Here is a 25,338-nt window from a genome sequence, read left to right as displayed (position 1 = left end):
AACAACTTTTACCACAGCTGGTAAATTTTAGGATTTGCCGAAGTTCGTGGTTTTACGGTAACATATAATATAGTAGTATTATTTCATCATAACCCATCTGAAGAGAATTATGCATAATGTCCATTCTGGTGAACCATTACACTGTGTACATGCTTACTTGATTTTCATGTGGCATACCAGTATTTATAGTAGTTGAAACGAAAATAACTAAATGTTATACTAGCATTCACATGATAGTAGCTTTGAATCCAACACTATCATGAATCTTTGCAAATATACTAACTGTCGTTGTTAATTAAATTAAAAGAAAACCGAGTTGCTTATGCAGTATTCCAAACAGTTATGTCTGTCCCAAATTTCATTCATTTCCATTTTTCTATTGTGGTGTATATTATAATGTTATGGACACATTTTGCATTTATATTATTTTCATAATCTAAATCATTAATTCAGTAGCAATATTATGATTCACAATATATAATTGTAATTATGTTTCTTAAAAGTGCATTATCTCATATAAAATGCAATTTTTGTATTATCAAATATTTGTAATATAATGGATTTGTTATTAAAATTAAAGAGGAATACTAAATTTACTGATGTTTAATATGAATACTATTTATCAACGGTGAACAATTATGTTCTATTGAAAGTTTTTTTATTGTAACTGAAACATTTAGTATGAATTAGTTCATCGTTATAAAAAACGTTTTTAAAAACAAATTTGTAGATTATTTTAATACTGATAGAAAAAGAATAAATTAAAAACCAAGTATGTTTTAAAATTTTATTGACCAATTCTTATGAAACTTAACGGTTGGATTTAGCAACACGCTCCAACTCATCCTTCTTCTTGATGGCATAAGAGTTTGATGAACCCTTTGCAGCATTGATAAGTTCATCAGCAACACACTCGGCAATAGTTTTAATATTTCTGAATGCAGCTTCACGCGCTCCTGTGCACAGCAACCAGATAGCCTGGTTTACACGACGGAGGGGAGAAACGTCGACAGCTTGACGACGGACGGTACCAGCGCGACCAATCCTAGTGGAATCTTCACGAGGTCCTGAGTTAATAATAGCGGTAACCAGTACCTGCAGGGGATTCTCTCCAGTCAAAAGGTGGATAATTTCAAAAGCGTGCTTTACTATACGAACTGCCATTAATTTCTTGCCATTGTTACGGCCGTGCATCATCAGAGAGTTTGTAAGACGCTCTACAATCGGGCATTGAGCTTTACGGAATCGCTTGTGCGCATACCTGCCAGCCGAGTGAGGCAAAAATTTTGCGTACTTTTCTTTGACAGATATGTAATCTTGGAGAGACATATCGGAAACCTGAACATCGTAGCAGCTCCATCTTCCGAAAAGTTTGATTTCGGGAATGTCAGCCGGCTGGGGCAGTGGCATGCTTTCCACAGCCATGCTGCCAACGTCCATGCTATCGTCGTTCCAGTTTTCTTCGGTCATATTTAGCGCCTAAAACAATAACAATTACTTTTTATACAATGTTTACTAATTTTTATTGATATACACAACTAATTTCAGTGAATTTAAACCTACTTTTTGGCTAAACAGAAATTATAACCTCGTGTTGTCAAAAGTACACGGGAAAAAGGAAGTAGTTCGCATTACGAAGACATAGGGTAATTTTCGTTGGCAACACCTTTTAATGTTACCATTCTTAACCTTGATGCACCCTTATGGAAAACAAAAAGTTTCCAAACTGTAATTTAAGACATTATACAAAATGCTTTAAATTAGAATGATTAAACATAATAGTATTAAATAAGAATGCTATATCGGTATCAATTTAATGCTGCCCAACAATGATAATTTCTAAAATAACATTTGTTACTGTCAATTATAGACAAACAAAATTAAAAACGAGTTTTAAATTGATACACCTAGTACGGTGCCCAAGTTTTAAAACACTAGAAATTATGTTTCATTTGTTATTCCTAGCATTGCCTTAGCTTAGCGTTTAGCATGTACCCGACGCTGATGTAAAGTATATATTAAACGCTACGATCAAACGTTAAAAAATAGCAACCCTAAAAACATCCTGGTATTCTTTGCTCTTTGGAAACTTGTCTTGAGTCATTGTGATTGGTGATTAAGTCTTGTTATCATATCAATTTATCAACATAGTCTTGCGCTTATCAGACTTTTAGGTATAATAAGTTTTAACATTCAAGTTTTTGAACTAAGCTATCTTGCTATATATATTTTTTTTATCAATCGTTTGTAATTTCTCTTATCTCATATAAAAACTTACAAATAAAGGCAATTACATAAGTTTTGTTTTATCGATGAATTATAGGTTAGTTGGTTTTTAAATTTAAAGTAGTGAACAAAGTTCAATATAATGGCAGCTCTAAATAAAACAAGAAATTTGTCAATCTTAAATGTTTTGTCTTATAAAATCAAGTATTGTCCGCGAGTGAACGTTAAGAGAAATCTAAATCTTCAAGAATATCACAGTAAAGACTTATTGAGAAAACATCAGGTTTCTATTCAGAATTTTCGACTTCTCGACTCTAAATTGGATTCGAAGATCTTATCGGACTTTAACGCTAAAGAATATGTGGTGAAAGCACAAATTTTAGCTGGTGGGAGAGGAAAAGGTCATTTTGATAATGGTTTTAAGGGTGGAGTCCATTTGACTAAGAATCCATCAGAAATATTACCCTTAGCAAAAAATATGATTGGCCACAAACTAATCACCAAACAAACCCCAAAAGAGGGTATATTAGTTGATAAGGTAATGGTAGCCGAAAGTGTTAATATTATAAGAGAAACATATCTTAGTATTATTATGGAAAGGACTTATAATGGTGCTGCACTGGTAGCATCACCTGCTGGAGGCATGGATATTGAAGCTGTAGCAGAAAAAACTCCTCACTTGTTAAAAACTGTCCCTATAGATATTTATGAAGGAGTTACTGACGGAGTAGCCATTGAAATTGCAGAATTTTTAGAATTCAAAGGTGGCATGGTACAAAAGTGCGCAGAGGAAATAAAAAAATTGTGGAATCTTTTTATTAAGGTGAGTTAAATTTCATCTATTTTTACTATTATTATAGCCATGGTGTTTACCTCTGAATAAATCTTGGCAAATAAAATTATATTTTAATATTTTTTAGAATAAAGGAGAATCTAAATAAAAACTACTAAATTATAAAAAAAATAACATTCTTCAAAACTTTTGTTTTAAGGTTGATGCTACGCAACTTGAAATTAACCCTTTGGTTGAGACAGATGATGGTCGTGTTGTTGCGGTGGATGCCAAAATTAATTTTGATGACAATGCAGAATTCAGACAAAAGGAGATATTTGCTTTGGACGATGTGACTGGTGTAGATCCTAGAGAAGTAAGCTTAACTTGTAAATTATTAAGCCAGCTATAAACTTTCAGTTTTGACTACACAGTTTTAACTAAACACTTGTACTGTTCAGTTAAATCATATGTGTATAGACAAAACTGAGAACCGTATAGTTTAACTGGTTGGATGTGTAATGGACTTTAATCATTTACTTTGTTGACAACTTACTGTTTTCCGCGACTCAGTCCGTTCAGTATTAAAAAAACTAGTAGCCAATGTGTTCCTCCAAACTATGGTTTACCTCTATATCAAATTTCAGCAAGATCCATCCATCCATCAAAACATACACTTTTTATAATTTTAGTTAGATGTAAATTACATCATACTGTCTTGTTTTGCTACAAGAGGTGAGGTTATTCACAACAACAGATATCTTATCAGTAAAAACTAATAGTATATTTGTATATAATTCAAGGATATAAATGTTGCAATGAATGTTTTGATATTTATTGTTTGAGCAAATTCTTTTCTACTTATATCAAATAAACTTCTAAAAAACAATATTTAATTGATATAGCCAAAACTAGGGAGTAGAGGGTGAAAGTTTGTACAGACAAGAGTTATTCCTTCAGCAGGATTACAACAATTTTCAAAACAAATATTTAACTTAATATTTCAGACTTTTTCAAATGTATTTTGTTAAATTCTAAATTGAGGCTTTTCAAATTACCCGCAGACAAAGTTCAAGAAATAGTTGGAAATGTTATGTAGAATAAAAAAAAACTAAATAACACATGATCATGTCTAAGAATCTGAATCATTAATTAAAATAGATAACAAATCAAATAGTGTTTCCTTGATTACTTTAGAGGGAAGCAGCATCATTGAATTTGACCTACATCGACATGGATGGTAGCATTGGATGCATGGTCAATGGTGCTGGACTTGCAATGGCGACGATGGACCTGATCATGTTGAGCGGAGGAAGGCCAGCAAACTTTTTAGACCTTGGCGGAGGAGTAGGACAAGCCCAGGTGTCAGCAGCTTTGAGAATTTTAGAGTCTGACCCTAAAGTAAAGGCAATATTTGTTAATGTATTTGCGGGTAAGTAATCTGATTATATTTATAATATGCATCAGGGAACACTCAAAGAAGTATACATAGGTCATATATTGTTTAAATTAAACATAGAATACTTTAAGTTCACATTCCCTTTCTATTTTATTACAAGGAAAAAATGGGAACTGGGAGTAGTTTTGACGGAAGAGGGGAGTCATAGGCAAAAGGAAATATCTTGTACCTATGGACAAAGATCACTTTGATATTTTGGTACATTAAAGGGGATGTTTGCTTGTTTGACAACTTATAAACAAAAAAATACATGACACACGAATAAAAAAAAAAAACTTTTTTAATCTGATAATGGTTCAAATTTTTGATCCTGTGATTTCCAACCTGTGACAAAAGCATATTACAGGACAAAAATATCATACAATTTTTATTTTAGGTATTGTTAACTGTGCCACAGTCGCAAATGGCATAGTAGCGGCGTGTAAAGAGAGCCAACCAAAATACCCACTAGTTATCAGATTGGAAGGCACAAATGCAACAGCTGCTAAAACAATACTAGAAGAGTCCGGACTACCTCTCAAGATTATAAATGATGCAGATGAGGCGGCTAAAGCAGTGGTTAAATTAGCGAAATAATTCAATATTGATTTAAGCACAATTGATAGATTCTTAATGGAAGGGTTGAAAATATATAACATATAAAATGAAATGCAGGTTTAATGATTTAGTTATTTCTTACGAATTATGTACTTTTATTAAAGTATACTTTTTTTATGAAAATTATTTTGTTTGTATATAACAAATTCCCATAGTCATCTGATGAGACTGAATTCATTCTTACTAATAATTCATCCTAACAGAAATTGCTTTGTCTACAGATTTACTCGCTATGGAAATTTTGATTAATGATAAGATATTGTATATAACACAATAAAGTTGTTTATCGTTATTTCGATGTTTTGATTTCTAATAGGTTTTTAGAGTAATACAGTTAATTGATCCAATAGTTTAAGCTAAAGTCGTACCTGGATAAGCCAGAGTCATTTTCCGGAAGATCTTCATAGACGAGAAACTCTGGTAAGAGATGGATTTATCCAGGTTCAATTGTATGTTCATAACTAAAAGTATATACTTATTTATTAATATACAAATTTATGGGATTACAGCGTCGGTGACTCGGGTATTAAGGGCTTACTTGGCTTGTAATCTGCAGGTCCTGGGTTCGAATCCCACCTTGTAAAATTGTTATTGAAAACATTTAAAATATTACTATACTATTACTAATAATATTAATTATTGAATGGATGTATGTCCGTTACTTAAACTCCTATAATCATTAAACGGATCAGGATCAAAGGTCAGAGATATGTTCAAACCTGCAATAGCCATGACTATTTTTTTTTAATTATAAGTGAACGGAGTAGCTGGCAATAGGTAGTTATTAAATAAAATGTCAATAAAGCAAATAAAATTATATTATTTCTAAACAATCAGCCAAAATAAATTTAAATACATCTAGAGATTTTAACACATTTAGGCGCGGAATAAATTAAGACGTCTTCCCTGTGGTGACGTCTCGCTCTTGTTCAATGACATATTCGCCTGGATTTCTTCGAATGTAGGTAAATGTGTGAGTTTGCCGCGCGCCGCCACCGAGGCACGCTTGGTTAGCATTGTAGTCGCAACACGAATTATATCATCTGCTGTTATTTTCTCTACAAATGAATAAACATAGATTATATAACCTATAGATACGAGCACAAAGAATAGAAGACGGAGATGGCGGTGTTTCCATTTACATATAAAGAAAATTGTATGACACCTCTTTTCTCATCTCTATTTCTGATTTCTTAGTTTTAAATAAAGCTTTATATATATTTGCCGTTACATTAAAAAAAAACAATTAACAAATTTTTTAAAATAAATCCATAAACAAAAATGACACTAACATATGCAAACTCATTTCTATTGAATACAACTATACATTTTTTTTTATAAGAGAAGGGGGGCAAACGAGTAATGGAGTACTAGGTTACAATAGATTTTACGATAAAAAAAATTAGTAATAGTAGTTACCAATCTCGTTGATGAAATATGAAGGGGGTTTCCTCTTGCCGGTGGCGAGCACCTGTCGGCCGACATCTTCGAACACAACCGGCCTCGCCTCCAGGTTCATCAGGAGCATCGATTGCAGCTGAGTTTTCGCTCTCTAAAATTTGAATTTATTTATTATTACTTTTAATTATATCTATTTTAAAAGCAAGCAACTTTTGTATGTGTCATTATATTTATTATTTAACAGTATGAAATCAAATAAAACTTAACGATTATAGTTATTTTTAGTATAAATTGCTGACAATTTTTTTTTTGTAAAGTAGGTCTAAGAGACGTAGGCTAAGCCTAAGGGCGCGTACTGACCGACATGATGATGTAATATAACATGTTACACGGCAAGCAAACAGTACGTATTGTTACGGGACAAGAGCCGCTCTAAGCTAATACTACACCGCATAAGAAACATTCCACCTCGTAACGTGGCTCTGCAATCAGATTAAGGGTAAGAGGTAAAAAGGCGAAGTAGAACGAGGGCTAAGTGTAAAGGCTTGGTTTAAATGTAAAAGCTAGGGCTATGTATGTATAAGCTAGTACTCACCCTCAGCTCGGCGGCTGCGACATTGCCCGCCATAGCGGAGAGTTCGCGTGCAATGAGGAGTGCAGTGTCATGAAGACGCGTGGGCGGGGCGGCGGCGTGCACGCAGAAAACACCAGAATCGCCGTATGCATGATTGTACGCTGTCGCGTTGAACATCCAGTGATATCTAAACAAACACATTTAAAGTCTTTTTCCTCTAAGCGTTAAGCCGCGCCAGTGGAATCACAAGAGACAACGGTCAGCTTCGTAATACTGTATATCATGTTAAGTAAGTTACACATTCATCTTAAATCTGTTTAATTTATACAACTAAATGTTAACTGTGCCCTAAAGGAAACTCGTAGAAGGACAGCATCTCTAAGTAATAATCGAAAGGAAAGACTTATGTGCGATATGAGTACTTACTCGATGGTAAGAATGTTGCCACCAGTAGCCGGCTGTGGCAATGGCAATAGGAGTGGCGGTGGCAATGTCAGTGTCATTTTCGGTGGAAATACATACCTGTTGAGAACGTTGGTGTAGAGACGTGTGTACATGCCCTTACCGGGCCCGCCCGCAGAGAAAGACCCGCCGCCGCCCATCATCATATTGAGCACGCAAGTCGCCACAAAGTCCGGGTGACTGTGCGAACAACCTCAAACAACAGTCCTCGTTTTATTTCACTTTAAATATTACTACGTATAAAATAAACGCGAAGTTTAAATGGACGGATGTTAGCATGTTACTTCAAACTGGTTATATCTGGATAACAAAACATTAGGGCGATTCTACACTGGGATTATTATGCTCCCAGTGAGAAATCTTCTTTACTTCGTCTTATTTGCTTGGATTTTATTGTGTTTAATACAAATGACATTTGATCCTATTATTATGATTACACAGATTATATTCATCATCATCAGCTCACTATACGTCCCCACTGAGGGGCTCGGAGCCTACCCTAAGTTAAGGGTGACTAGGCCATAGTCAACCACGCTGGCCCAGTGCGGGTTGGTTGACTTCACACATCTCTTAGAATTTCTTCGCAGATATGTGCAGGTTGCATCACGATGTTTTCCTTCAACGTAATAACCGTAAAAACGTCGAATAAATGTACATATGTAAATCGGAAATCACATTGGTACATGGCGGGATTCGAACCCAGGACATGTAGATTACACGTCAAATGTTGAAACCCCTGAGCCACCGACGACCCTGTAACGACGAATACGTAAGTACTTACTCTCAATTCCAATAACAACATGAGATAATTCCGGCAGATCCGAGCCGGGGTACAAAGGGATTTCGCATTCCTCCTAAAACAAACAAACCATTATAAAAATAAACTAAATATACACACGTTATTATATATTTAAAAAAAAAAACAGAAAAATTTATAACCTCCTCCTTATCGAAGTCTATTAAAAATCTTATATATAAAATTCTCGTGTCACAATTTTCGTTCCCATATTCCTCCGAAACTTCTTGACCGATTCTCATGAAATTTTGTGAGCATATTGAGTAGTAGGTCTGAGAATCGGCCAACATCTAGTTTTAATCCCATGCGGACGGAGTCGCGGGCGACAGCTAGTACAAGTATATAAGTATCATTCGTTTCTATTGAAAGCCGAACTAACAAATAGAGGCAAGTCAAACTTAAAATATCGGATTCTGATGGCCGCTTGCTTGACACCTTATAATATAAAAAAATGTGATGTTCTATTATGTAAGAAATAGTTTTATGTGCAGAAAAGGTTACTAAAAAAAATATCCATTACCTGTACAATACCTCCCGTGTATTGAGCAGCTGATTTGTCAACGTTTGGTTTGATCAAATTATTATCTTCCAAATTCCACATCGGTTTCATATCTACAAAATATTTTTGCACATATTCAACAAATGGCCCATGCTCTACCTGCAAATAATTAAAATAAAAATAAAATAAAACAAACTCTTCCCTTATTTATAATAATTAAATAAATAAGTAAGAAATGTGACTGACACACAACAAAATCTCATACAGGTTGTATGGTATATACACTTGGTACCATTTTCCGACAAATCATGTAAATATATAACATTTTTTTATACAACACACAGACTTTCCAATTTTATTAACTGTACTAGCTGTCGCCCGCGATTCCGACCGCGCGGATAAGAAAAAAAACATATAGGCTATGTGTTCTTCCAGACTATATTCTACATGTGTGCCAAATTTCATCAAAATCCATTCAGCCGTATACCTTCAAATAAACATCCATCCATCCAAACATTCGAATTTATAATATTAATAAGATAAGATCTCTGATCACTGTTGTGTTTGTTTTTGTGTTTAAAAATATCATATTATTTTAAGTGGTTTTAAAATATCTCCTAAAACATCTGGAAGGGGTTTAATGTTAATGCTCCTTTGTGAATTGTTGTAAATTGAATTAAACTAAAATAAGGTGATTTAAATAAAATTATTAACATTTTGGATGTATAGATAGATGTTTGTTATATCTTGATGAAATATGGAATAGATGTAGAACATAGTCTAGAATAACACATAAACAATTAAATTATTTTTATTCCGCGCGGACGAAGTCACGGGCGACTACTTGTACAAAATACAAAAGAATACTTACTCCAACAGCGGCAACAACCATTCTGTCAGGGGTGTAATGGTTCTTCAAATAATTAATAATAGTGCCTCTGTCTATTTTGTGAACATTTTCTACAGGACATATCTTCGGCAGCCCCAGTGTATTGCCTTTATATGCTGCCTGTTATAAAAAGAGCAATACTCAGAATACAACCAAAACAGCACACAATAGAGTATGTTGCTAATAAAGAAGTAAAAGTAAGCAACCATACCATCCGGAGCAAGACAAGAGTTATAGACATAGCTTCCAAGATCAGATGGCTCACTCTGAGATGAGCTGGACACAAAATAAGAGGACTGGACAAATGGAGCAAAAACGATTCAGTGGTACCACAGAAACGGAGAAAGGAAGACAAGCAAACCACTGAAAACGTGGGACAACTACATTAGGAGTGCAACAGGTGTGACCTGGAGCAGAGTAGCGCAGAAAAGTAAGAGTGAAAAAGAAAGAAAAATGCAAACAGATTTGCTCAAAATAAGCAAAACACATTTACTAAAAATCTAACATGTCATTTATCTTTATTTGACATTTACTTTATATTTATTATTTTATTTATTAAAGTATTATTAATTTGATAAAAAAAATACATACCGCATGAATCATATCCATTAAAATAGTTTCTTGCTCTGGCCGCATAGAGAGTGTTTCAAGTTCAAATGCGACCGCTTGTCTGGCTGCCTCCACCTCATCAGTAGATAACTGTGGTCTCAAAGTCACTTCTGCCAAAACCTAAAGGAATAATGTGTAATGTATATAGACACCAACTATTGTAAACTTCTTGTCATATATTGATTTCAATGTCATTGAATTATCTATGGATTTACTTTGAACGTTATTAAATCAATAATACAAACAATCAAGTCAGATTACAGCCTGATAAAAGTAAAATTGCATTTGTATTATGACTAAAATTTAAAAGTACTTAAATAACATACCTGAGTAATAGCTTCAAGTCCTCTGGAATCTGCGCTGGTGGCGTAAACTGTAGTGTCACGAGAACCCTGACAGTCACAAATGCCACCATGTCTCTCCAATTCCCTCAGCATCACATCTCTTGTAGGGAATTTATGAGTTGCCTAAAATTTCACATGTAACATTATTTATGCATAAAATACTGTATCTGAAAATATTGAATCCGATAATATTTATTATCAAGAGGTTTTCTTGATAATAAATATAATCGGACCTGGATAAGTGAGTAACCTCTGTAAGTGAGTCATTGATCTCTCCTGATGGACATTATATATATATATATATATATAACCTAATAACCTTGGACTCTCACTTATTATGTCACCACTGTAGTTGTTATTTACGAGAATAAATGTAGTGAAAATTACACCTTGTTTTGTTTAATAAAATGGTTAATACTATTTGTATAAGCCATGAAGTACTTACACCAAAACTTAATTTTTCAAGGAAATGACAAATGCCACTTGGATAAGCAACTTCATATCTTGGCCCAGAATCAATTACCACTGAAAGAATTGAAAAACTTTGAATAATGCTTCTACTATATCAAATTCAATGAAAATGACAAATTATAACAATCAAAAATTTATCTTTATAAGGCTGTAATCAGACTTATTTAAAACAGACATGTTTGTATCTTCAATTTAATGAAACTTTGTACAAAATTGATTGTTTGAACAAAATTGAATTCAACTATTTATAATTGTATGAAATCAAAGTACCAGTTTTAAAATTTCCCAGCCACAGAAAAATTAAATTAAAAAGATATAAGAATAAAGTATTTAACCTCCAGCAGTACAAAATTGTCCAAATTTCTTTTCTGATGCAACCCTTAAACCATTGTTCAAAACTGTAACTTCTGTAAGAGCATCTTCAGATTTTGCCGATGAGTATACTATTGGTGGTAAATTTGGCACGGGCTCTGATAATGGTGGCAATGGTGTAACTTGTCTTGCTCTATCAGAATCTTGACTAAAATGCCTCTTGTTAAATCTGACACTACTTAATCTGGAATCAATAAATATTGATTGCTATATACCATGAAAATGAAATTGACTGAGATTGCACGGACGGTAGCAAAAATGTGATTGAATTTCATTTTAATATTTTCATTTTTAAAGCCACTGAACAAAGGTTTAATTTACAAAATAGCAAGGCTATACAAAAGATAGGCATGATTTCCATATGAATAAACACTTACAAAGTGTTCTTGAGGTATTTAAATAAATAACTTGGACACTTTCAAGGCGTCTCACACACCGGCTTCTATGGTAAAATTATTGTATGTGATGAAAAAATGGAAGTTGAGGATGACAAGTAATCAAACTATTGATTTTTTCTTATCTGTACAATATAATTTATACGATGAAACATAATACGATATTAAAGCGTTCGCTTACCCATTTTTAAAAGAAAACAACCTAGAAAAAAGAACTTTTATATCTGTGACATGAGACATGGTATGGATAAATTGTAAAATATTTTTTAGTGAAGTATTTGTAGTTTATCTTGAACATATATAAATTCGTTATTCTTGAGACAATTTCTAAAATTTATATGAATTTTGTCGAATGAAAAGAAGTACAACGGACAAATCTGCGGTACACGACACAAATAGAAATTCTAGTTCTGTCAAGTGACAAGTGTCAAGTGTCTTTTCTTGTCAATTGAATTGACATACAAAACCAAAATTTTATATAAAAATTATTTATTACAAAATTTACAAAATTTTACATTAAATTACAAAATTTATTATATATATATATATATTTAAATTACAAAATTTTATATAAAAATTAAAATTTTATATACTCTTTGTACAAAACGGGATAACATGCCGGAAAACCAGTGTTGCCTCATTTTTCTACCTTTTATACCCAAATGCTAACGAGTAAGTCTAACTCTGAACTGGTTCCAAAGTTCAGATCACTTGAAGCGTTGAACTGCGGCTCACCAACTCTCGCGCTCACGCTGCCGTGGCGCGATATAATATGACTATGTGAACTGTGAACCAAGGAGCTGCGAATTATGACTCGCAATTCGCAACTCTAAACGAAACGCAAGTCATAACTCTATGTAGATACAGATTGAGCTGAGCTGCGAGCCGGTTCAAAAATCTGTGACCACACATGTAAAACGTGAGCTGAACATCAATTTTAGTTGAGTTCCCGTGATGCGTGCATTGGCGTTAATGTCCTCAAAAGAAAAAAGAAAAAGTAAAAGTAAAATTATGATTAAAACCTTTAATATTGAATTTTTACAATTTTAACAATAATTATGAGAAGATAGGTATATTTCTCTATTCAAGTATCTTATGTGCCAGAATTTGATCTTGATTCGTCATAATTTTCTCGCTCTCGTTTTTTAGGTATTTCCTTTTCGTCAACGTCAATTGAAAATATATATTGCAATATTAAGAATATTGCAGCCATGAGAATCTGTAAATTTTTATATTTATTACATAAAACAATTTATCTTACGCAGTAAAAAATTGAATTGAACATTATTATGGAATCTTGGTATAAGTATATAAGTATTTTTTGCATTTCAAGAACTTTGCAAATTGCGTGGAGGGCGGATACATCCAGCGAGTTTTTGCCCGACTGATAAAGATGGCAATTTTTTCGCATTATTTAAGTTTGGTTTATTGTTTCGGAGTTTATGCATGTAAATTCCATTGTGATGAACTAGAGCCTATACAACAAAACTGACTTTGACAAGTGAGGTGTCTTTCGATGCGCCTTATTTCCCATAGTGTCATCCATCAGCACACAACACATACATATAGTATTTGCAAGAAATGAAATTCTAAAAAGTCGGTTAAAATGGTGAAACCAACTAGTTCGAATCTCACTCGCCATTACATTTTTTCATTGCTATTTCTTTTCTTGATATTTTCGAGTATTTTTAATTAGGAAGTATGACATAACATTATAATTTACTTCTATATTTTATCTATCCATCATCCGTCCATGTAAATATTGGCATTTATAACATTGGTAAGATAGATAAACAAATCAAATACGCTAACCTCAAAAATAACTATGTACATATATTGATAAGTCTTCAATTCGTCGTTAGTCAATGCATCCCTATCAACCCTACTATACCGAGATAGATGTATGTATGCTGAAAAAAAACGTTAAACCAAAGTTTATCTGCGATGCATGCGTTAATATAAAGGCCCAACTACCAAAAATACTAAAATTGTACCATAAAGTTTTCACGGACATCGCCAGTCTATATCTAAAGCTATCGCTAGGCTAGATCTAAGGTTGACTAGTATAATGTGTCAATTTTTTATTAAATATTATATTTTTCTACGTAGTTTTAAAGAATCAAGTTGGCGTATATTATAATTTAAAAACTACATTCACGAAATTTTCGATTGTAAGTTCTATGGATATTTATTAATCGATTTTACTCAACCCTTAACTAGTTATAAGTCAAAAGAATTGTCAAACTAATCTATGTTAAATAGAGACACTATAGTGAAAATTCTTGAATTCCAAAGTGAATGCTAATCAACTGGTAGTCCAAGTTGTTTAATGAAAAACTAAAAAGTACTATTGAGATATATCTATCTCGATCTATAGAGATTGTAAGCATCTTAATATTTCAAAGTAGTTTATCTATTTTTACATTTCTTCGATTATCTAAAGGAGCTTTCCTTGGTTCGCTATTAATGGCATAGAGCATACGGGATCGTTGGGGACTTTTCAGATTTTCACATATGTATGGGTAATGGTGTTAATATTCCAATTATCACAACTAAGTTACTTATTGTTGCTACACAACTATTTTACATAAAAAATGTTAATAAAAAAAATTACTACGCGTATAACACATCACGCCACCCTGAAAGTTTGAAAAAGAAAAATATTAACCATAGTTGAATAAATTTTATCATTAACAAAATAATAATAGAAATAAATTTTTCGGTTAGGCCAAGAATCGTTTTTAGCAGCATCGACTAGGTAGGGGATTTAAGCCCTTATTTCCAAAGGTAAAAGGTAAGTAGTCTCTTATTTCCGGCCCTTTCATGATCCATAACATTCTTACATTGGTAATTCATCATTATTTAACATAACAATAACATTTTAACAGTGGTAGTGCCCGCTTTAACATCTTCTCACAAATTGGTCCGGCTCGCCCGGTGAAATACCATGATCACACAGAAGACAGGCGTGAAGCGAAAGCAAATCGGCTTTTCGTCTGATGAGTGTGCGTTCCGGAGGCCTAATGTAGTCCTCTTTCCCTTCCCACCCTTTTTCTTATAAGGAAAGGATGGGTAGTGGAAGTGGACTTTCCGGATGAGAGGATGCATGGAAAGAGAGAGATATTTTCTTTCTGAGCATCCTCTCCTCCGTCAATTAAAGGTAGGCAACGCATATGCAATTGCGTAAGTCTATGGGCAACGGTCACTTCGCTATTTTTAGCGATTTCAGGTGGCCGCTCGTTTGCCACATTATGATATAAAATAAAAATATAAGAGAAGGTCGGTCGAAAGGTAAGAGGACTACTGGGCAAGGATAGAAAAGAGAAGCAGATTTGGCGGTCAAGTAAAGGACAGGGAAAAGACTTATTTTGTACATCGTCTTCTCTAACCTATAGGGTAGGGAATCGCATCTGCCATTTTCAGACCTTGGTTTCTTTGTGTACGCTTTTGTTTGATTAAAATTAGAAAGTTAGATCGTTTCCGTGGCGTCTATACATGATTTAAAATAAATACGTTTCACACACTTCAGGTATCTGTGACTACCAATAAATCAAAAAACGCAGTCGCATCAGAAAAAATCATTTGTCAGTGTTTAAAACATCGCCGAGATCTTTTCATATTTTTAGCATTTTAAAATTTCTGATTACTAGATAATTAAATAAACTTACGCCCAGTGGATACTTGTAAAAATAAAGGTCTAAATATTGAGCAAGTGTATTACCGGTTGCCTTTCTTTGCTCACGTAAATATAGTTCGATAGTATCTGTGGAGCATACGAATGACACAACCTGAAAATTATACTAAATTATATAATGGAAAGCAAATAAATGACTTGCGAATCTTGTATATACTCGTAAATAAAAATTATTGCTTGTGATAAAAATACCAAAACAAGCGGGAAACTTCCTTCGTATAAATGAGCTTTAAGAATATCTAGTATGAATTTTATTTACGTCGATCCAAACCAAAAATATAAATTATAACTATAACCTAAACTATAACTGGTTGAAATAGTACAATACCCACGTTTACAACGATGGCTAAATAAACCATAAGTTTCAAAATTTTAGTCCATATGTCAAAGGAATTATTTTTCAGAAGCAGAGGTCTTCGATAGTAAAGTGTACATAATTCTGCATCACGCCTGAAACAGAAATTTGTGTGTAATTAACTCGAGTTAAGTAAGTCGGGTAGACGACTATGCTTGCTCTCGGCAAGAATCATTGATATGCATAAATAGCTAATGCCCGTTTCAGAGATTACCCTGAACAAATGTGGAAGTTTTTCAATATCATAACGTAGCAGAGAAGCAAACGGCCACTTGAATTCGCCGAAATAACGAAATGATCGCTGCCCATAGACATCCGCAATTGCAGATTCGTTGCCTGTCTTTAATCGACGGAGGAGGGGAGGCCCCGAAGGATATTTCCTATTCATATGCGTCCCCATCCGTCAAATCCAATATCCCTTCCCATTATTTACTTTATAACAAAAGGATGGGAAGAGGAGGGGGACTAAAATTAGGCGTCCGGCATGCAAACTCGTCAGATGACACGCGAAAATGCTATTACTTGTCGCCTGTCTGTGTGGTCGTAGTATTGCACCGGCTTATTTGTGCAACTGATCATACCAATGTACTAGCCGGACAGACAGATAAAACATAATGTTAATCGGGTGGTTATCGCCATAACCAGTGTAGTTGAAGTTCTTCGTATTTTAGGAATGAATGACTGTAAGTCCTCTGAATAAACTAAGATCACATAACATATATTGTACTTGTAAACGAATAATCTGTTGTCTCATTTCGTTCACTAGCTCGATATTCGCAAAGCCATTTCCTTAAGTAATACAGAATTAAATATAAATAATATTAACCTCATGTAGTACATGTTGAAGAACAATACAATCAATATGGCGGGCGGACACCCAAAACCAAAGGACATGATTAAGGTTAACTGAATTACTGAAATCAAAAGTTTATATATATATATACATTATATATTACGGCGCGATCATCGATTGAGTACCATTTGAATCTTGTAATAGGATTGAGCTGTCAATGTCAAACGGACATCCATCTTGTGGGGCACTTTTATAGAGCGTCACGAAGGTTGTACGTTACCGACAGATCGCCGTTATAATTTAAATCCCATTTAACGATTGCTAAAATGTCACGACAAAATTAATTAAATAATATAAGGTGGCGAACGAGCGACCAATAAACCCGTTTTGTCTAGGTATTAAAGATTATGATTTGTTATGTGTCAATTCTTTCATGAGCGTAGCCAGGGGAGGGGAGCGGCGGAGAGGACAGTTGTATCCTCCTCCGATAAACTGTAAAATAGATGGTAAGAAACTGTAACACTATATCGAAATACTAAGATGATTAATTCATACATATGGGTAACTCAAAAACTACCTGTCGGTCTGGTGGCTTAGCAGAACAGAGAAGAAACAGAGGTCACGAAAATGATTGTTTTATTATTAGGAGGAAGGATATGGTGGAAGAAGAAAAGGAGAGAACTATAATTAGCATCCGACACGATAAATGTATAATTAATTATATTAAGTATTACCAAAATGAAAAGAATGAACGAAACGAAAATATTGATAAAGTGTTTTTTAAAATTTACCAAGAATCGTCATTTTGTTTGCTAAGATATTTTCATCAAATCGAGGTAAAACAAATTCTCTCTCCCAGCACGGAACGGTTTCGACTATCGCACGTTGATTATAATCAGTTACACTGAAATTATTATAACATTAATTCTTATAAACATCTCAATGTAATTTGGATAATAAGTAACAATAATTTTCACAGTTATTATCTTACCTTGAATAAAGGGACAATTTTTTGAATATGACGTATCTTAGAACTAGTACCAGTGAAAATGCAACGAAAAGCTCGGTGCCACATGACGTCATCATGCACGTATGATCTTGTAGATAGTAGCCATCTCTTCTATAACCGCGCTGCATTTCAAAATCAAAAACTGCCTGTGAAATTAAAAAGAACAGTATAACGTTCGGCATCCACAGAGAAGTCCAGACAGCGCATGGCGCGTGAACAAATACGTATAGTCCTCGAGTGTGCAATTTGTTATTGTAATGCCTCAAACACATTTTATCTACATTGGACAAATTTTAACTCGGATCCTTGAATCGTTTGGTTATAAGACAAAGTAGTTAAATTTTTGCTATATTGTTTTATTAAAATTCTATAAATGATAATAACTGTTCAAAATTTCTTTTGTTTCCTCTTCAAGCTAGTAACTATGTAGGTTTAATAAGAAACATCTAAAAACAAGCGATGTAGCCAGTAGTGGAAACAAACTACTGAACTATTCATACTAATATTATATTATAAATGCGAAAGTTTCGATGGATGGATGGAGGTTTGTTTGAAGTTATCTCCGGAATGGCTCAACGGATTTTGATTAAATTCGGCACACATGGAGAACATCGTCTGAAACTGAACGAACACATAGGTTTCTTGTTAAGTTTTTTTTTTTAATTCCGTGCGGACGGAGTCGCGGATAATAGCTAGTGGTTTATAAGCGGTAATCTTAGCTAGATTGGTTAAACTAACATTTTATGCATAGTTCGAAAAATGTACATATCATGAATTTATGCAAAATTATATATTTTTTAAAATTAATACTTTTCATTATTATAATGATAAATGTTATAGTGCGTCTATTTAAGATAAATTAGTTTGACAACTGGCGCCTACGAGATATCGAATTAATTTTGTATAAATATTTATGTTATACTTAATGGACGGATGTCATTGTGTCGGACCGTACGCACATAACGTAGACTATGAACTATCAAGTCTCGGTGTTATACTAAAACTAATAAGATAATATAAGAGTCTAATTAATCAAATTTGGAATTTTGAAATTAATTAAAAATAAATATTTACCGGATGATATCCATAACTGAAAAGTACCATCAAAGGCACAGGCAAACACATTATATACTGCTGTTTTGCAAGGGAGCGACTGCACGATGCATAGGATTTATGATTTTCCATTCGAACAATATAACTCGCAACCTTGCCATAAATCTGTGAAATAGAAATAATTTTTTTTGTTACAATGAAAGAGATTTACCCTCACGTAGTTTCGAAAATTCAACTATTTCATTAAAAGTGGTAAAGAGGTAAAATGATGAGTCATTTATACGGCACGACGATTTTATAACCACAAAAATATGATATTTGATAGAAGGGAAGGGGAAAATGGGAAATCGTATGGAATAAAAGAAAAAAAGCACATGTGACGTATTAATAACGTCCTTTTTGAAGTCGGTGAAGAAGAAGAAGAAAGAAGAAGAAGGCTCACATTAGAGAACACTGAAAGTTGCTCTAATAGGTAAATTATAAAAATTTATTATAAAATAAAATTTTAGCGACTTTTTTAACGTCGATCTTCACAAACAGGTTGTGAGCGACTGTCTATGGCGATGATAGAAATATATAGGATAGGAGACGTGCACTGTTTACTAACCTCCATAACATTGTATTGCGTGGGTAGCATAGCGACTAATTGCTGGGTTTCTAAGATTTATGTTTCTTTGCGTACGAAGGGCCTTAGATTACAATAATTATATATAACATAATACCACGACCACACAAAAGAAAGGAGTGAAGTGGAAGCAATTCCGCGTTTCGTCTGAAAAATGTGCGCCCCGGAGGCCTAAATTCATTTCTCACCCTTTTACTTATTAGGAAAGGATGGAAAGTGAAAGTGGATTTTCGGGATGAGAAGATGCATGGCATGGTAAAATATTCTCGTCCTGTGTATCCCCTCCTCCGTTGATTAAAGGCAAAATAATATGCAATTGCGTATGTCTATGGGCAACGGTCGCTTCGCTATTTCAGCATTTTCAGGAAGCCGTTCGCTCGTTTGCCACTTTATATAAAAAAAAGTATAAACTTACAAAGTCAATGATCAAGAGAACTATGACGAAACCAATCGTCACAACTATCGCTCTTATAATAAGTCCGTTTACGCCATACCAAAAATAATTCTTAGGTCGACGCGCAAAGACAACAAAAATAAATGCATCCAATAAAATCTGTTGAAAAAATTTTTTTTATTACCAAACTGACTGAGGGGAATTATTAATTAGAATATGCAACCATAAAAAAAATTAGATTGTAACTCCAATATTATTTAGACATTATAAAAAAAAATATGTAAATTCGATTATTCTCAGCCGACTAACTCGGGGTAGTGTTTATTGCATATACGAGTATGTACGTTTTATGTATGTGGGTTAAATTAAATTATTATTCTCATATATTTTGTTCCCAAGTGCAATTAGAGGTTAACCATAAAAGCGTAACGATGTGTAAGTGATTTAAACGCAGCCAATTATTGGGCTAGTTGAAAGAAAAGTTCCGTAAAAACAAAACATTTTAGGAGCACGGGCCTGGCTCTGGCCAAATTCTTATGTATAGAATTAAAAAAAAACTAAGCAATTGAAGCTCATCCAATAATAATTAAGGTCGTAGACTCTCTCAAAGCCTTTATTCCCTCACAGATACAACTAAAAAGAATGTACAAAATTAACAATAATTAACATACTTACGACAGCTATATAACATAATAAGGTTTTAATTTTATAATCGCGATGTTTACTAACGACAATGCCTGTTTTATTTGATTTTGGCGATGTGTCCACATTAAGCTCAAATTCAGGTCTGAAAATAAAAAAGGAAAATAAACGACTTAGCTAGTCTTGCATTCCTTACATAATCGAGCTATATGTTCAATGATAATAAATTTCTATTATTATTTAATTACGGATTTCTTTCCTACTATAATACAAGGTTTCTAATCTCCTCATTAGGTTATGACCCTCAAGGCGTATAAAGTTGTTTATGGTATCCACATAATAAATAGGTTTATTTAATTTCTATATATTATATAATATTTATTACATTTGTACTATTTAGTAACGAAATTACTTACTAAATACCTCTTAGTACACCCTATTAAATATTACTCATGTATGTACATATTGTACCTTATTAGTTTTCTGTTGAAGAATTTATTACGCGCTTCCCATATCCAATTAAAATATTTTTCTCTTCCATACCAGTACGATGTGAAACACATACCTACAAACAGCAACTTCTCTAATAATATATTGAAGTTCACCAAACAACAAAGTGTCGACATTACTAACTTAATGTACTAATTTCATATTGTAACTGTGGTGAATATAAATAACACTTACCCCAGAGAAGGATAAATGCCGCGAAATATGGTGCATACTTATTATCTATTAAGACATTTATTTTATAATAATAACAAAAGGCATCAATAGTGTCATAGTAACACCTTAAACCATTCGTAATAGGCATGCAATCAAAGCAAATTGATTCGTTTTGCCGATTACATATCTCTGTTCTGAAAAGTAAATTGAATCTTTTTAATGTTATTTTAGATTAAAAAAAAAACAACGGATAACTAGCACAAATTGAAATATTCAAAAATCATCTTTATCAAGAATTGATATGAAAAAAATATTTTAGAACTACCTATTTTATGAAGTTGATTAAAAAAGATATATTTAAATTACGTTACGTCTTAGCAGCGATACTAATACATGTAGGCTAAGAAATTACCTCAAATCCATGTAATTTTCATTTAGAAATACAGCTAAGAAGAGTGTCGTTAGAGCTCCTATGGACGCAATCGCCAGAAATATATTGTAAAGTCCAAAATAAACGAAGTACATTGCAACCTGGACAACATGAAATATGATTAGTGAATTACATCCTTTATAATAATACTGAGATATTGCTTTATGGAAGTGGAAGGCGAACAATAAAGTTGACGGCCGCAAAGAATTAAAAGAACAGATATATCATTGAGTTTAAACACATTTTCATTTCATTTAAAGATGTATAATAAGAATTTAATCCCGTTGATTACGATGTCTGGAGTTTTGTCGATGTTCTTTGTATTATAAGATTGCATATTTGCGTTGCCCTGGAAACTTGTGATTTTGTAGGTAATTGTTTCTTCCTTACGGCCGTTGAAGTATTTTGCGTTATTCTAATTTTGAAAAGAATGCCGTTACCCGTTGATATCTACTTACTTACCTTTGGTCCAAAGTATTCATGCACCACGTTTAAAGGCTGTCTGGTAAATATATTCCTAAACCCGACCCAATTGTAAAATAGGATCTATAACAAAAAAAATCCCTAAATGAAACTAAAGTTTTCTTTTACTTTTGCACAAACACGTACACATAGTATTCAGGGTTATTTTTTATTTACCAGAAAAAAAATAATGTTTCCCATTCATGAATCATATTTATGAATTAAAAAAATGAAAATCAACATCGAAAAATTATCCTAAAAAATTATCGGTACATACATTACAAATACACAAAGATGACATTAGGAAAAATAGTTACCGCCCCGTTCTATTTACAAAAAGCCTAACCTAATGGATGTTTGTTACTAGGTATCTACAGAACTGTGAAACGGATTTCGTTGAAGCTTGGAATAAAAGTAGAACCACATTGGATAACTATGATCCCGGAATTGTATACAGTTCCCATGGGATACATTTTATTCATAGATTAACTCGATAAAATTTGCTAAGGTTCGACATATTTTATTAAAATTTGACTAAGTTATAATATATAAACATAGTCTCAAATACCACATAGTACTACTATTCAGCCTGCTTTTTCTTTAATACCTCGAGGACGAAGTCACGGGTAAAAGCTAGTATTATTAAAAATAAAGATCGTGACGCGATATAAAACTGTTTTAACAGTGTATGACATTACCTGACGAGCATTAATATTTGTAGCGTCTTGTGTTATAAAGTACGGTCCGTCATGCAACGCGTAGGCATCTATCACAATATTGCGTTTCATTAATCTGAAAATATATTTAGATATAAAATTACGGTATGACCTGCCTCTCTAGCCAAAGTTCATTCGCTCCGAAGCGACCCCATAACGAATTTAAAAAACGTTTGGAACTGATACTTGACAATCACGTTACTTAATTATACTTGTTAGTTCTATACATTTTTGAGGTTCCTTATGAAATCGCATCGGAGGGAATGATTATCCTTACTAATATTATAAATACGATAGTAACTCTGTCTCCCTGTCTGTCCGTCTTTCACGCAAAAACTAGAGAACCGCTTTAAATGAAATTTAGTATACAGATTGTCTAGAGCCTGGGGAAGGACATAGGTTACCTTTTAACGCGAAAGGGTTGTGACGGGTTAAAACTGTGGGGCGAAATCAGTATAAGAATATCGTTATTTTCAATATTTATAGAAATTATACCCTCAAGGGTGCAAAGTTACTTTATGGATGAAAGTTTTTTTAAAGAATAAGGTGAGATTTATGTGAATGTTTCGTGGGTTAAATATGTTTTGTTGTTATGTATTATGATTAAAATGCTACCCATAGACAGATTTTTACGCGGACGAAGTCGAGGGCACTGTTAGTCTATATATATTGGATAACTTCTTACCTTTCCAGCCCTATATAGTTTTGTCTGTCACCAAACGGAACGTTCAGCAAGGTCATATAAACTACGAGGCTTCTCTCCAAGCTCGAGTATTGCAATGGTTGTGTGTACTGCTTTCTACGTCATACGAGAAATGTTGATTGTTACTATATATAATTCAGATGTCCCTACTGCGAAGTTAGGCAAAGTGCATTCGCCTCGAAGCGATTCCATACCGAAATTCAAAAATGTTTGGGACTGACGCGCGACAATCACGTTACTTATCGAAAGTTATTGTCGATTCTATACATTTTTGAAGTTCGCTATGGAATTAATTCGAAGCGAATGCGCTTTGTCTAACCCCGCTGTTTATTGAACCCACTCGCATAGCTAAAAATAACATAACTAATTTATAAAACATCAAATACCTTATTAAATTTATCCACTCGCGTTCGTTGTATGACATAATGTGTTCGGCTCGAGCAATCTGAAGACACTTTATGCCATAAGCATTTCCTAAATTGTTCAGAACATCATTCGGACAATGCACTTTAAAAAATACTAACTTCTTGTTAATCGGCAACTAAAATAAGCAGACATAAGAAAAAATCGCAGACATGTACCAGTACGTAGGATATGGCCAATGATGCGAGCTAAAAAATATTAACAGCGATAAAGATACTTACTACACCTTTTTCAAATTCAATTTCAAATCCCGTTTTAACAATGTTGGTAAGAAAATTATTTTTCATGGTGTCAGTTATTATGTTTTCTTCATCTTTCACAACTAGGATTAGATCTATTTTACGAACACCGTCTCTGAATGTTCGTCCGGGATTATTTTTCGGAGGTACAGTACTCTCGTTATAATCCGGTGTAGAGTCTTCTGCTGCTTCCTATGTGAACAGAGTCATGTCTTCAGGTTTACAATCCCAGACATACAAATAAATTAGTTCCAATGTTATTCTAAAAGCCTTTACTTTGGTAAATGTCAAGATTTACCAACAAGTCCCAGTTAAAAGCCAAAAAAGTTTTGTGATCTTTTTCGAGTATTAACCACGATGTGCTATAGTTATCTAAATTTACGATTTGCCTAATGATATTAAATGCATAATAAGATCACAAATTTTTTCTACTTTTGTCATAAAATAGCTATCGCTTGCGATCCCGTCCGCGTGCCTTAATTAAACTTAATTTGCAGCCTTTGTGTTCTTCCAGGCTATAGTCTATATCTATGCCAAATTTCAGCGAGATCCATGTAGCCGTTCTGGACATACCTTCAAACAAGCATCCATTCATCTATCCATCCATCTATCTATCCATCCATCCATCCATTTACACATTCGCATTTACATTATTAGTAAGATTAATAAATGGCAAATATAATTCACCAAAGTTCGGGCAGTTTTTGATATATCATATTTTGAATGTCTTTATTTAGAATATGGACAAACCATCGTCATCCTCTCAATCGTCCATTTTTCTTTTCCTAGTTTATCACTCATGTTGAAATATTAAAATGTATATAAAATTCTTGTATAAATTATATATCACAAAACATTAGATTCAACGATATCAATATATTTTTGACAATTTTACGTAAAAATCGACAACCCAGAGTTCTTGTCACTGATCTAAGCAAAGAGTATAGTCGTCAGTATATTATAGAAAAGTATAGTTTAGAAAAAAAAAAATGTCTCGCATTTAAAACAAAACCGATGATATTGATGTTGTCATATTATATTTTATACAATGCCCTCTGTAACGGGCAAAGTGACAACCTAAAAAGTGTTTTTAAAGGCAAACCGATAGAGGACACCAAAACCCATGTAATTTCGACGACATACATTTGCATGGCAGTGTGGGCAGTGTCCTTGAGCCAAACTATAGATGATCGCCTTGTCAAAGTCTCTATTTTTATTTATTTCTTTATTTAGTGTTGAAGAATGATAAAGGATTCCGATTACTATCAAAA

General features: G+C 33.4%; 4 protein-coding genes across 8 annotated transcripts; 1 reads left to right on the top strand and 3 right to left on the bottom strand.

The window, feature by feature from the left end:
• Positions 1-773: 773 nt before the first annotated feature.
• On the bottom strand, positions 774-1,604 carry RpS5 (ribosomal protein S5). Its single transcript, NM_001311798.1, has 2 exons — positions 1,564-1,604; positions 774-1,479 (listed from the first exon to the last, which is right to left on the bottom strand). The coding sequence occupies exon 2, from the start codon at positions 1,468-1,470 to the stop codon at positions 811-813; it is 660 nt and encodes a 219-aa protein (NP_001298727.1). The 5' UTR covers positions 1,471-1,479; positions 1,564-1,604; the 3' UTR covers positions 774-810.
• A 536-nt stretch (positions 1,605-2,140) lies between these two features.
• On the top strand, positions 2,141-5,177 carry ScsbetaG (Succinyl-coenzyme A synthetase beta subunit, GDP-forming). The gene is made up of 4 exons (XM_013311200.1): positions 2,141-3,049; positions 3,219-3,374; positions 4,196-4,430; positions 4,834-5,177. Exons 1-4 carry the CDS (start codon positions 2,369-2,371, stop codon positions 5,031-5,033), a joined length of 1,272 nt encoding a protein of 423 aa, XP_013166654.1. The 5' UTR covers positions 2,141-2,368; the 3' UTR covers positions 5,034-5,177.
• Positions 5,178-5,854: 677 nt separating this feature from the next.
• LOC106117115 (mitochondrial-processing peptidase subunit alpha) lies at positions 5,855-12,277 on the bottom strand. The gene is made up of 12 exons (XM_013311194.1): positions 12,048-12,277; positions 11,435-11,655; positions 11,074-11,153; positions 10,611-10,751; positions 10,267-10,404; positions 9,658-9,795; positions 8,808-8,945; positions 8,273-8,345; positions 7,552-7,684; positions 7,051-7,216; positions 6,474-6,606; positions 5,855-6,112 (listed from the first exon to the last, which is right to left on the bottom strand). The coding sequence occupies exons 1-12, from the start codon at positions 12,104-12,106 to the stop codon at positions 5,931-5,933; spliced, it is 1,602 nt and encodes a 533-aa protein (XP_013166648.1). The 5' UTR covers positions 12,107-12,277; the 3' UTR covers positions 5,855-5,930.
• A 613-nt stretch (positions 12,278-12,890) lies between these two features.
• LOC106117112 (anoctamin-9-like) lies at positions 12,891-24,987 on the bottom strand. Of its 5 annotated transcripts, none has more exons than XM_013311188.1 (20): positions 24,818-24,987; positions 24,050-24,259; positions 23,792-23,946; positions 23,388-23,501; positions 22,685-22,778; positions 21,987-22,070; positions 21,507-21,625; positions 21,116-21,288; positions 20,903-20,996; positions 20,465-20,576; positions 19,811-19,948; positions 18,792-18,935; positions 17,700-17,863; positions 17,500-17,612; positions 16,742-16,829; positions 15,893-16,010; positions 15,535-15,654; positions 14,481-14,505; positions 13,679-13,776; positions 12,891-13,085 (listed from the first exon to the last, which is right to left on the bottom strand). In XM_013311188.1, the coding sequence occupies exons 1-20, from the start codon at positions 24,866-24,868 to the stop codon at positions 12,960-12,962; spliced, it is 2,340 nt and encodes a 779-aa protein (XP_013166642.1). In that variant the 5' UTR covers positions 24,869-24,987; the 3' UTR covers positions 12,891-12,959. The 5 variants fall into 5 exon arrangements, 3 of the variants coding, with proteins under 3 accessions (XP_013166642.1, XP_013166643.1, XP_013166644.1); XM_013311189.1 differs by having other exon boundaries at positions 15,588-15,629; XR_001227857.1 differs by having other exon boundaries at positions 12,997-13,085; positions 15,588-15,654.
• Between the last annotated feature and the right edge of the window lie 351 nt (positions 24,988-25,338).

Source organism: Papilio xuthus, unplaced genomic scaffold, assembly GCF_000836235.2.
Source record: "Papilio xuthus unplaced genomic scaffold, Pxut_1.1 DF827680.1, whole genome shotgun sequence".
Taxonomy (NCBI): Eukaryota; Metazoa; Arthropoda; class Insecta; order Lepidoptera; family Papilionidae; genus Papilio; species Papilio xuthus.
Note: the sequence above shows the minus strand (reverse complement) of the source record. Positions and strands in the feature narration are given on the sequence as shown.